We start from the raw sequence: 13,818 nt of genomic DNA, 5'->3' as shown, positions 1-13,818 counted from the left end.
CTATTTGAATTCTTGTATTCAATTTTTGTAGATTTTCAGGGTCCTCACTTGCCTGAAAACTATCAGCCACTGCTTCCTGATATTGTCAGTGTGTTTGCTTAAGCATAAATTCCCCAACAACAATCTGTTATGGATTCAGAAACCAGACCACTAAAACTTACTGAGGCTATGTAAACTGACAGTAAAAATACATGAAAATGATAATTTCTACTGATTTAAGTAAATGGGCTCAATTTTGTTTGTTAACTATAGTCTTTTTTTCCTTAACTTTAGGTTTTTGGGTAGTGCGCCAGAGTTCAGATTGCTAATAATCAAAGTTCTTGATGAAGTATTAACATTTTCCTAGTTCACATCAATTTATTACCTAATTACTGCATATTTACTTTATAACTGTGTCATAATAATTTTCAAATTATGATTTCTAGTGTATAACTTGAGGCAACTATCATGATGCATGTGTATCATAATTCATTATTTATCACCTTAATGTACATAAATAATTCTTGTTGATATAGCTATGAAATTCCAGCTAATAAACCAAGAACAAGTTTGCTACACTAATACAGTTCCAATCTGTTGCTGATTTCAACTACTCGTACAATCAAATTATCTTTCAGCTCAAGAACTAATGAAAAGAGGAAGAGAAAGATTTTATATGCTAGCTTATCAGAAGATAACAAATACATGCCATTTAAAAATGACCTAATCCTTGCTGTTTGATTCCTTCATTAGTAATACCTTTCAGAATTACTTAGTCGACATGTGGAACTCTCATGTATTTGTGATGCATTCCAAAGGAAAAAGAATTTGCTTGTCAGAATTAGGAGTGATAGGGAAGTTCTCTGAAGTTCTAGCTCACTCAAAAGTAAATAAAAGCTTCAGCTTCAAGACCAAGTAGCAAAAAGTAGTAGTACCCTTAGGAACTGCCAAAATCCAAAAAACAAAAGGGGAAAAAAAGAAAAGAATCCAATCTTGAAGTCAATAGTTTCGGTGATAAATAAATACACAAATATAAGATCTTTGTAAAGATGTCCCAAATTGTTTCAATGTGAAAAAAATCTGTTGTTTCTATCTTAGAATATTGAATTGAAAAAATCCATAGCTTTATGTGCTAATCACGGAAACATCTTACTGGACACAAGTGAATTCTAGCAGAACTTGCAAGAATTAATAAACTGTGGACAAATATAAGAGATACCATTAAGAACCGAAGAAATCAAAGAACAATGTGGATGGCCAAAATAGTGGCTTATTAATTTTACACACAAATACCACTTTGTAATCTTTATCAAATCCTGTCACCCAACAAACCCTGAGCTATGTTGCAAATTTAGACCATTTAAAAAACTCGTAAGGGTCTATAATCATCTGCTACCTAAAAGCTGCAGTGGAGTTAAAGTAGTTATTGACCTATTTATGGTTTCTACCTTTATTTCTTACATAAACTTGGAAACACATGCAGCACATAATATAGGACAAAATTTACCAAAATAAATAGTGAATAAAATGTTTTAAAAAACTTTTTCAAAAGCAGTCATTGACCCACAAAAGTATAGGGATATAACACAGTATACTTTATTAAATAACACAAATGTCTATGTAATAAAAACAGATTATTATAGGAATAGCACATTATTAAATAGGAAGGCAATGTCTTAAAATATTAAAAAAGAATACAAAACTAACCTGTAAAGAAACACTAAGATTTTTTAATAAAATAAAAACTGGATGCTTAAAGAAGTATTTAAGCCTCTAATAAACACTGTACACATTAACACTATAGAGCATAAAGGAATCCCAATTATAAGATAAAAGCAAACCTAATTAGATTCTTACTAAATACAACTTCCTAGCTATCAGATTAATAACAGATATAGATGTAAATAACAAAGTAGCTTAATATATGGTCTTTTACCCATTAACAAAATGTAGTGACCAAATAAACATAGTCTATATGTATGTAAAATACTTACTTAGTATATGATTAAGAATAGCACCCTAAACAAAGAAGAGGGAAAAAAATGATTTACCTTCATATGTGCTATGATCCATATAACAAGCAATTAGTCAGGTGTTTACCTGACTACTGAGAATATGCAAACAAGTAAAAAGAAGCAGCTGATTTATTTCATCGAATGCCTAAGAGGCCAAAAGTCAGTGTTCCAAAGGGTTTAACATCTCTAATTTCTAAGGGATAATTTCATTGGAGGAGTAAACTAAAACTACTTTTTAAAACCTAACTGAAACAATTAAGTGCACCTCCTATGCAAATAATTTATAGCCATTTGTAAGCTAAACTTTAGAAAGAAGCAAAATCCATAACATAGACTTGAACAAGGATGTACATTTTTATGATCAAGTTGATTGTGATAATCACATTATCTTTTATGCCAATGGAACATTTTACTTGTAGCCCCTATAAGTTTATATAAAGCAAAACAAAAACTGGACTCTGAAAATACAGACTATTAGTGTCCACTTAAAAAAAACTAAATATCCAGAGAACTGATGGGTTGGATTTTCCAACTTTTTCATTTCTGTGTAAAAATTCCATCACAAGAATGTTCAAAAAAATTAGTCTTGAATACTGTCATTACTTAAATAAAAATCTCACTAGCAGCTCAAACATCTACGCAAATCTATTAACAGGTAGTGATGAGTTCTTTCATTGAACAGTGGCCAATTATTTCGATTAAACATCTTAACAGATGGAGAAAATACAAATTGTGGTCAATGAGTTAAATCACTTTACAAATAATACAAGCTTGCACAAAATTCTGCATTCTACCAATACTGAATAACATTTAGTATCAATAAGTACAATATTTTATTCCTTGTAATTTACAACAATTTTAGTGCAAATTACCTACATGAGCAGTTTCTATACAAAATAATTAGAAAATGTTTTTTAATCATTTCACAAATATAAGACTAATGTGGAGGACTTGAACCTATTTCATTAACACCACTACAGACTTCTGTATCAGCCAATAATGAATGAATGGGTAGTAAGAAAGACAAAAATATTCTTTACACATAAAAATTAATTTTAAAAAATTAGAAAAATATCCAAATCCAAAACTGTATTTAATAGTCACTTAAAGAGTGGGATCAATTCAGTTAGCTATATCTGTGGCAGCCAGATTACAAGATTAAATGTGAAACAAGAAAATGAAAGATGAGACAAAACAATTCATATGAAAGTACACAATAAGGTCAAGCAACTCTTCACAGCATGAGAGAAGAATTAGACATTTCCATACCTGAAACATGTCTGCTTTGTTCTTTAATAAACTGATTTCCATCTGCTCATGCCCTTGGAAATTTTGCTGAGCTCAAGCTCCATGTAACTTTGTATTTCCCTGTTCATAATTAACTAATTATGCTCTAATCAACAGTGTAGATCCTGATTTTACAATGTAAATCAGATAAATGAGATAATTGCTGGGTGTCAATCTCATTTTATTTACAAAGCCCAGCATGTGCATCCAATTACATTACATCTTATGTACCTGAACAGCAGTGAATCTTATCGGCAGGCCTACAGAAAGCCTTAAAGTGAGCACTATGGGAAAGAGGCTTCCACTGTTATAGAGAAATATTTGCAAAGCATGCCTATCTTAGAAATCACAATCCTTAATTTTATGTAAACTTACAAAGTGCTGATTCAGACAGGTAGAAAAAATGATTCTGCCTTCGTATGTCAGGAAACTCCAAGTTGAGTCTCTTAAACAAGTTTAAATTGCCATTTTTAAATTTTTTAAAAAATTTAATGATGTAAATATTCTGCTCTGCTGGAGAGTCCTTCTGAATTCCTTGAATAAATTTTGGTGAAATATTCATGAAATATTCTCATATTGAGAATCAAGTAAAATAGTGGTGAGTTTTATGAAATAAGTAACTTTGTTTAAAACCAGTGGTTTTCATTAATAGGATGTGAATACAGGGAAATAGAATGGAGTGTAAATATTTTATTATTTATTGGTCAGCAGTCTATTTTTAACATCATAAATATAAAATCAGATGAACACTCAAGCAACAACGAATGACAATGATCTATAAACAATGCATAAATATAATTTCTAAAGTGAAGATGGATAAAAGTTAAGGCTAAATTTTGTTTTCATGTTAAAACATAACCCTAATTTCAAGTCTTTTTATAACAAAAGGATGAGTGAATTGTGAACACAGGCTATGTTTATTGATTTCTTTCTGTATCTAAAATAGTGCTGTTTCCATAGTCAGTGTAAAACAAACATTTAACTAAATTTTATAAAATTTAAAAAAATTGTATGTGTTGCAGATGAAATTACTAATTCTTTTATCTAGAGGAAATCTAAGGGCCCTTTTAAGGAGATGTTAAAAGCACATTCCTTTATCAATCAATGTTAAGCACAACACAATGATGTTTTAAAAAAAATACTACCTATGAATAGTTCTTAATGTGGTGTTCCAGGCCAGTAGCATCAGCATCACCTGGGAACTTGTTAGAAATGCAAATTTTCTACTAAATCAGAAACTCCAGGGTGAAGGGGGAGGGAGTAAAGTGGGCAGAGGGCAGGTGAGGAGAGGAATAGGGTAGTCACCTGTGTTTTTACAAATCCTTCCTGTGATTCCAATGCACAACGTTTGAGAACCACTACTTGCTATTATGTCATTCTTCTTGTATTTCAGAGACATTTCATCTCCTTCCTGATATTTTAATGTTTCTTCCTTTCCCTACTGTGTGATAAACAACTATCATTTACCTGATGTGCCATTTTTTTCTTATGTAGGTCTGTGAAATATGAATCATTTAGTACATATTTTCTTAAGCACACATCAATTTTCTCCTTATAGTAGTTGGACCGATTATGGACACGGAATAATTTTATACTGTGGATATGAGAGCATTTAAGAGATTATTAGGAGAAAGTATTCTACTCTAGTTACTTCAAGTTTTCTTCAACTATACTTTTTGCAGGACTTATATCTTATGAATTTTGCAGTCTATATGTATAACATGCGACAAAGATTCTTAGGACTAGCACCAAATGTGGAATAGAATATCCACCACCACTGAAAATGCAAGATGGAAAATGATGATAATATAGTATTGTAATTGGAATCAAAGTGAAAAGGATTTTGATTAACAGTGATACCAAAACAAGGCCTAAGAGTTTCTCAAAAAACCTAAAATAAAGCAACTGCAAGTAATTTCTCACTAAATATTAAAAGAGGGCCATGGTCTAATGGATTAGTATATTCCACTTAGAAAATGGCAATCTGTCATTTTGCTTAAAAGCAGCCAGAGTTCAGCAACAGTAATAATTACCAACATTTCCTTAAGCTAATATAGTGACAACTAGTCCTATCTTATTCTTTTAAACAAAAGTCTACTAGTTTTGCTAAAGATTATGAATATTTTTCCTCCAATGTTATGAGATCTTTCAATAAGCTAATAATCTGTTTATATGTAATTTCATACACATTTTACTTTTATCAAACATCTCATCCAATCATAGCGTTCCTCACTATAACTAGAGATCACTAGATTACAGCAGCTTTACAATTACAATTGCTTTTGATTATCTATAACATTACCTACTCTATTCCTAAAGTTTAAACTATTTTCCATTGTCACTATACCCGAAAAGATGTCCAAAACCACATTTATTAATCAGAAAATTCCAAATTACATGTTGACAATTTACATGTATAAGTGCAATTCAATTTCAGCAAAGAGTCTCTTCTAAATCAGTTCAAGACTGAGTGATGAAATATTCAACATATTTCTGCCGTTGACTTAAAACTGGATCATTAAAGCTTGAAGATCAAATTTTAATTCTGTATACCTCTGGAAAGATACAGATGTTGATGAAGATCTTTCTTTCAGCTGGTAGGTTGTATAGTCAATAATCTTTGTACTTCCCTCCTTATTTCCTAAGTTCATATTTAAGGTTGAGAAAAATAAAATTATACTGAACACAGAAAGTTTATATTAAAACAATAAGGACTGAATATATTTGGGTATTACTAAAAATATCTAGAGATCAACACAGATATATCTTTATTCATGAGCTTAAAATCTGAAGTAAAAATTTCATGCTAATAATATTAATGCTTTCACACTAGGACTAATAAGTCAAAAATAGAATGTCATATGCTTCACAAGTCTTTCACTTTTGCTGAATATTATAAATAGAAATAACATTTAATATGAGTCTATAGTTGTTTTACAATGCAGTACTTCATATATGAATCTATGTATGAAGTTGAAGGAAACAGAATAGCAGACTAATGGAATGCATTGTCTTTCTTGTTTGTTATTTGTATTGTTCAATCACAACAGGGAGTAGCATATTGTATTTATTAAATCCCACAGGCTTCAGTAACTCTTCAGTAAGTCCAAACACTGTGTATCAACATTTGCCAAAGAAGCAAGTGGGAAAGACATTACTTAATACGACAATTCTGACAAGACATGTATCCAGTATTTTTCAACAACGCACACATCAAATATTTCTGATTAGTGCAAAAAAAGCAAAAAGAAGAAAAATAGGAAAAAAAATTCCACACAGGCAAATCTACTGCCTTGTTAGTCCAAGTAACAAACCAATCAATTATATTCTATCCAAACCTGACAAGCAAAAGGCAACTTTTTGCAGTGACAAGCTTATAGAAAGGACAATATAGCTGTTCTCCTTTACTTTATGTACTCTATCGAGAGTTTAATCCACATTTTTAAAATCACACTTATAAAAGAGGTTTCCGGGATTGCCTCCGAGGATGAGCTGTGGCAGAGTTGGGTCTCATGAAGGGTATCTACACAGTAAAGTGATAAGAAAAGAACATTAACATTTAAAGATCATAGCAGCTCTGTACTATGTCTTATGAAACATACTAACAAACCACAGTAGATTCAAATAACATATGATCTGGTCCAAAGAGATAGATAACTCTAAACCTAAATGCCATGATCTTGTGTAGGTTCCTATTGGTTAAAATTGAACTATTTTATCATTTGAAACATTGAGTTGCCTCCTCTTGTATTATTATTATTACTTTTGGTTGTCAAAATAAACCTATCTTTCTAAAGCAAAAAAGAAAATAATATTAAAATGATGAAGGGCTTGTATTTATAAAAGGAAATATTTAATCAATAAATATTTTGAAAAATTTCAATTTGCTATTTTTTCATCAAATATGGCAATTTAACATTGCTTGAGAAAACATGCAACTGTGCTGAAAACAAGCACATCTGATCAGTATGTTACAGTGCTGGTTATACTCAAATACAGAGACTCGGGGAAGAAATTTTCAAATGATTCTTATCCTGTGCCTAAGCTGACTTTCTTTTAAAAAGACTATATTAGAAATATGTTTGGTTACAATTATTTGTTACCTTTTTGTCTTTATTTTCAGTGGAGAAATTTTAGTGATTAGAAGTAAAATTTTTTGACTGGGGTAAACATAAAAAGTTATCATTTCCTTCAAACATTTAGATCTGTGAAGATGAGGTAAAAATGCCAAGTAGTCACACATCGCAGAAAAAGTTCACTTTTTTATATTAACAATTAAGAGATGTGTTTAATGCTTCTAGGTTCCATTGAGAAAAAGAAAGTGAAAAGTGGCACACAGACAAAGCGTTACTGAGGAGAGCTATCATGCCAAACTGAATAACCTCCAAAGAAAGTAAAAACAAAACTGTAAACACCCCCCCAAAAGAATACAATGTGAAACATAATTTTCAAAGACATGTTGTATTTATCAACATATAAGAAATAATAGAGGTCAATTCGCTTGTTAAATAGTAAGATCACACGTGCTACCTTTTTTCAGTGCTTCAGTCTCTAAGTGAAGAGCTTTTGAGCACATTCTGAATCTGATACTCTGAGAACTACTTTGTCTGTAGTTTACTACTGGAAAAGTATAATGCAAGAGGAAGCAACCAAATCATTTATAATAGAAATACAATTAACTCTTAATTACATGCACAAATAATAGAGATGAGAAGACAACTGAAAATATGTATTTGTATTTCACTTTGAAATGCATCCGAATATAGACACATTAGATATGGAAATCTGCTTTAACCCCCAATTAAATTCAAGTTGATAAGTTTGATAAAAACTAAAAAGCTATTGCTAATATCCCTACATCCTAAATTTCACTAAAATAAGCTAGAATAAGCAATGTGACTTCTCTTGGCTCCTATCTTCCCAGGACAAAAAACTGTGCAGTATTTTAAATCAAAGATCAAGTTTGGGCTTTGTATTTATTTCATATGCAACTAGTAAACAAATTAATGTAGAAAAAATTGTTTTCAAAGGGCTTCACTGATGCACATACCAGTAACTATCAATATATTCTGTATCTTATATAGTTAGAATTGCCTGTTAAGAGGAAGTATCTACTTTTTTTGTCCCAACAAAGTCAAATATGCTAAAGCAGTGTAGTGCGGTGAGGCAGTATGCCTAATTAGTGCATGAACTGTATGGTTAAGGCTGCCTAGACTCAAATTATAATTCCACCATTTTCCAGTTGTATAATCTTGGGCAAGTAATTCTTCTCATTTTCCTCACCCATAAAATAGTAATGAAATCAGTATCTATCTCATGCAGTTGTTATGAGGATTAAATGAGATCAAATGTGGAAGGCACTAGCACACTGACTGGCATATAAGCCCTCAATAAATCTTGGCAACTAATGTGAAGGTCAGTAGATTTTATCATACACTATGGTAGTATTTTTCTGGAAGGGAAGAAATTATATTCTAATACATAACTTAATTTACATAATATCATTTAAATATATAACTGGAATAATTTCTATTTCACACTGCTTAGTGTCTATGTACCCCAGTTACCTCTCTTCTAAAATGGAGATATATATACCTCATAGGACTGTTGTAAGAACTGAATGTGATAGTAGAGTCAAAGACCAGAAAACATAGTCTGGGATACAGTAAGCATCTAACATTATCATTACTATAATTCCCAGGCCAAAATGACTTTAAAATAACATTTTGCTGGGGAAATCAATCAAATTTCAAAATTTGTGTCCAGTCCTATTTTCAAATTCATTTCACCTCGTTTCATTATTATGTCTATTTCAAATGTCTATTTCATATGTCCAAAGAAATATAAAATCAATACAAATGAAAACCTTGATACAGGAGTAACAGATGAAACAGAATGCTTAATTTAAAAATGAAAGAAAAATCAAAAACAATATAGTTGGCTTTTCAACTAGAAGTTGGATTATACTTGTTTTGTATGACTCCAAGAGTTTAAATTTTTAGTAAAGACATATCATCAGCTCATTTAGAGAAATTGTCAATAGTCAATTGTCAATAGTTCCTGCCAAGAGGGAGGAAGGGGCTCACAGCTCTATCCTTGACAAAGCTCATTCCCTGCTGCTTACTAGTGATGCTAGGCAGATAAATCAAGTGTCAGATGAATGGTGAGATTACAGACTTTAGGATCTTTTTTGAAACTGTATATTTGTTTTGAAATCTCTCAGTTATAAAAGTTACATAACTTAAGACAAAATGAAGTTAATGTCTTCGTTTTAAAGATAAGACAATGATCTTAGAGGTAACTTGATTCAAGGTCATTCATCTAGTCAACAGCAGAACTGTGGTAAGAGTCTTAGTCTTTCCAAATGATTAAGTATGTAATATATAATCCTTCCCTTGTATAATTTAACAATATTAACACGCTGCAATGGAGGATAAATTAAAACTGCAAAAACAAATCTTACAGAAATATAAATGTGTAAAATGAGAACTACTTCACTGCTGTAGGTGCTTGAAATTATAATGTTTATTACTCTAAAATTGTGTACCCCAGAAATACCACACTTCACTATGTAATATATACCATGTTCAGGCTTCTGTTTTCTTTAAATACAAATTACCTGACTATACTGCATCTATTAAAAATTTGTTAAAAATTTTAAAATCCAAACATTTATAACATAAACAAAAAATATTTATGAATAATACAAAGACACTTAAAGGTCTGATGTTATAATACAGATTTTAAGTCAAAGAATGTGATACAATAAATACTAAATGTGTTAGACAGGTTAGCCATTCCATGTGTCTAACAAGATCAGCAAATCAACTTAATTATAGAAAAAATATACCAAGTAAACATTTTTTAATTTAAATTTCATCAGAATACCACCTTAATAAGAAAAATTCAGTGGCAGCTGGGCTAGACTCATTATCCAAATATGAATATTTTTTAAATTAAACCTCTCTTCCCTGATTTTTACTAATAGAAAAGCATTTTTGAAAAGAACTTTTAAAAATTATAGCACAAAATTTACTTAATTTTCTAATTCCTTCCTTAGAATCTAATCTCTTCGTGACATACAATGAAGCATCATTTTAAGTCTAAAGACATTTATCTTAAGTCACTGATCACTGCTTTTTATAAAACCTGGTCTAAGGCAAAAAGGAAACATTCTTAGTGGCAAGGATGGCCAAGTAACTTTTATGAACAAGAATACAAAGCATTTAATTTTAAATCTTACACTGTTGTGTGTGTAAGGCCTCTGTTACCCTAAATTGTTCAGTAAATGTCCAAGACAGCCTTGGAATTATGGTATTTAGAGAAAGAGGTAAAGAACAGCAGGGTGCAGTGGGGATTAAAGAAGGAAGACAACATATGCCCTGCTCTGGATATTAGTGAGGACAATGGTGCACTTTCCACAAGAACTGGAGTTCAAGTTCTGGCCATTTTATCAGGTGAGGAAACGAGCCAGAAGGTTGGGGGAAGTGAGACATAGTAGAGCTGCAGAACCCAATCATACACTAGCAATAAAAATGAGGAGAGGCAAGGCAGACAGGGATCCAAGGGAGAGAGAATCAGAAGTGAGGAACAGAGAAAGAAGGCAAGAGAAAACAGCAAAGAAGCTAAGGTGAACAGAATAACATGGCAGAAAACAGAGGCTAGACACTGCGAAAGGTCTCAAGGAAGCCATAGGAATGGGAAAGGAAAAGAATGGATCAAGAAATGTTTTAATAGAAAACTGTTCCCAAAATATTCTGATATTTTCAGCTTTCAAATTATATACATGGCTAAAGTTTTTTAAATGTTTTGAACAGAATCATTAAAATGTCTGAATAGGGGGTGGCGGCGCCGCAGCCATGGAGGGAGGCCGCGGCGGTGGCGGCGGCTCGGGTGGCTGCGCTGGGAGGCGGCGATGAGAGGCTCGCACGCCTCCAGCCCGGCCCCGGCCCCCCGGGACGGAGAGCCGAGCAGCCCCGGCTCTGGGCTACGGACTATGGGCGAATAGCTCTGACCACCGGGCGAATAGCTCTGACCACCCGGCGAAGCATGCCGCCTGCCTTGGCCTCCCAAAGTGCCGAGATTGCAGCCTCTGCCGGGCCGCCACCCCGTCTGGGAAGTGAGGAGCGTCTCTGCCTGGCCGCCCATCATCTGGGACGTGAGGAGCCCCTCTGCCTGCCTACCCAGTCTGGAAAGTGAGGAGCGTCTCTGCCCGGCCGCCATCCCATCTAGGAAGTGAGGAGCGCCTCTTCCCGGCCACCATCCCATCTAGGAAGTGAGGAGCGTCTCTGCCCAGCCGCCCATCGTCTGAGATGTGGGGAGCGCCTCTGCCCCGCCGCCCCGTCTGGGAAGTGAGGAGCGCCTCTACCCGGCCGCGACCCCGTCTGGGAGGTGAGGAGCGTCTCTGCCCAGCCGCCCCGTCTGAGAAGTGAGGAGACCCTCCGCCTGGCAACCACCCCATATGAGAAGTGAGGAGCCCCTCCGCCAGGCAGCCACCCCGTCTGGGAAGTGAGGAGCGTCTCTGCCCAGCAGCCACCCCATCCAGGAGGGAGGTGGGGGTCAGCCCCCACCAGGCCAGCCGCCCCATCCGGGAGGGAGGTGGGGGGTCAGCCCCCCGCCCAGCCAGCCGCCCCGTCCGGGAGGGAGGTGGGGGGGTCAGCCCCCCACCCGGCCAGCCGCCCCGTCCGGGAGGGAGGTGGGGGGGTCAGCCCCCCGCCTGGCCAGCCACCCCGTCTGGGAGGGAGGTGGGGGGGGTCAGCCCCCTGCCTGGCCAGCTGCCCCGTCTGGGAGGTGAGGGGCGCCTCTGCCTGGCCGCCCCTACTGGGAAGTGAGGAGCCCCTCTGCCCAGCCAGCCGCCCCGTCCGGGAAGGAGGTGGGGGGGTTCAGCCCCCCGCCCGGCCAGCCACCCCGTCCGGGAGGGAGGTGGGGGGGTCAGCCCCCTGCCAGGCCAGCCACCCCGACCGGGAGGGAGGTGGGGGGGTCAGCCCCCCGCCCGGCCAGCCGCCCCGTCCGGGAGGTGAGGGGCGCCTCTGCCCGGCCGCCCCTACTGGGAAGTGAGGAGCCCCTCTGCCCGGCCAGCCGCCCCATCCGGGAGGGAGGTGGGGGGGTCAGCCCCCCGCCCGGCCAGCCGCCCCGTCCGGGAGGTGAGGGGCGCCTCTGCCCGGCCGCCCCTACTGGGAAGTGAGGAGCCCCTCTGCCCGGCCAGCCGCCCCGTCCGGGAAGGAGGTGGGGGAGTCAGCCCCCCGCCCGGCCAGCCGCCCCATCCAGGAGGGAGGTGGGGGGGTCAGCCCCCCGCCCGGCCGGCCGCCCCGTCCGGGAGGTGAGGGGCGCCTCTGCCCGGCCGCCCCTACTGGGAAGTGAGGAGCCCCTCTGCCCGGCCAGCCGCCCCGTCTGGGAGGCAGGTGGGGGCGTCAGCCCCCCGCCAGGCCAACTGCCCCGACCGGGAGGGAGGTGGGGGGGTCAGCCCCCTGCCCGGCCAGCCGCCCCGTCCGGGAGGTGAGGGGCGCCTCTGCCCGGCCGTCCCTACTGGGAAGTGAGGAGCCCCTCTGCCCGGCCAGCCGCCCGGTCCGGGAAGGAGGTGGGGGGGTCAGCCCCCCGCCAGGCCAGCCGCCCCATCCGGGAGGGAGGTGGGGGGGTCAGCCCCCCGCCCGGCCAGCCGCCCCGTCCGGGAGGTGAGGGGCGCCTCTGCCCGGCCGCCCCTACTGGGAAGTGAGGAGCCCCTCTGCCTGGCCAGCCGCCCCGTCTGGGAGGGAGGTGGGGGGTCAGCCCCCCGCCCGGCCAGCCGCCCGGTCCGGGAGATGAGGGGCGCCTCTGCCCGGCCGCCCCTACTGGGAAGTGAGGAGCCCCTCTGCCCAGCCACCGCCCCGTCTGGGAGGTGTACCCGGCAGCTCATTGGGAATGGGCCATGATGACAATGGCGGTTTTGTGGAATAGAAGTGGGGGAAAGGCGGGGAAGGGATTGAGAGATCGGATGGTTGCCATGTCTGTGTAGAGGGAGGTAGACACGGGAGACTTTTCGTTTTGTTCTGTACTAGGAAAAATTCTTCTGCCTTGTGATCCTGTTGATCGGTGACCTTACCCCCAACTCTGTGCTCTCTGAAACATGTGCTGTGTCCACTCAGGGTTAAATGGATTAAGGGTGGTGCAAGATGTGCTTTGTTATACAGATGCTTGAAGGCAGCATGCTCGTTAAGAGTCATCACCACTCCCTAATCTCAAATACCCAGGGACACAAACACTACGGAAGGCCGCAGGGTCCTCTGCATAGGAAAACCAGAGACCTTTGTTCACTTGTTTATCTGCTGACCCTCCCTCCACTATTGTCCTATGACCCTGCCAAATCCCCCTCTGTGAGAAACACCCAAGAATGATCAATAAAAATAAATAAATTAATAAAAAAAAAAAAATAAAATAAAATAAAATAAAATAAAATAAAATGTCTGAATAGAAGTAAATACATTGAGATAGTGTAAGATTATAGGTGATTTAAAATTACTTTTTATATTTTTGTATATAAATTTTTATAATTAACAAAAGC

General features: G+C 38.3%; 1 protein-coding gene across 21 annotated transcripts in view; it reads right to left on the bottom strand.

The window, feature by feature from the left end:
* Positions 1–13,818, bottom strand: part of PHF14 (PHD finger protein 14) — a 248,904-nt gene that overhangs the window by 73,042 nt on the left and 162,044 nt on the right. For 2 of the 21 annotated variants that reach the window (XM_063814060.1, XM_054687390.2), the window contains one exon: positions 5,638–6,804. The exons of 18 other annotated variants lie outside the window; for them this stretch is intronic. In XM_063814060.1, coding sequence (XP_063670130.1) covers positions 6,792–6,804 — 13 coding nt within the window. In that variant the 3' untranslated portion in view covers positions 5,638–6,791. Of the gene's footprint in view, positions 1–3,068; positions 6,805–13,818 lie in introns of those variants that run through there. One more of the 21 variants, XM_001146689.7, reaches the window with a different exon arrangement.

Source organism: Pan troglodytes, chromosome 6 (genome assembly GCF_028858775.2).
Source record: "Pan troglodytes isolate AG18354 chromosome 6, NHGRI_mPanTro3-v2.0_pri, whole genome shotgun sequence".
In the NCBI taxonomy this organism is placed as follows: Eukaryota; Metazoa; Chordata; class Mammalia; order Primates; family Hominidae; genus Pan; species Pan troglodytes.
Note: the sequence above shows the minus strand (reverse complement) of the source record. Positions and strands in the feature narration are given on the sequence as shown.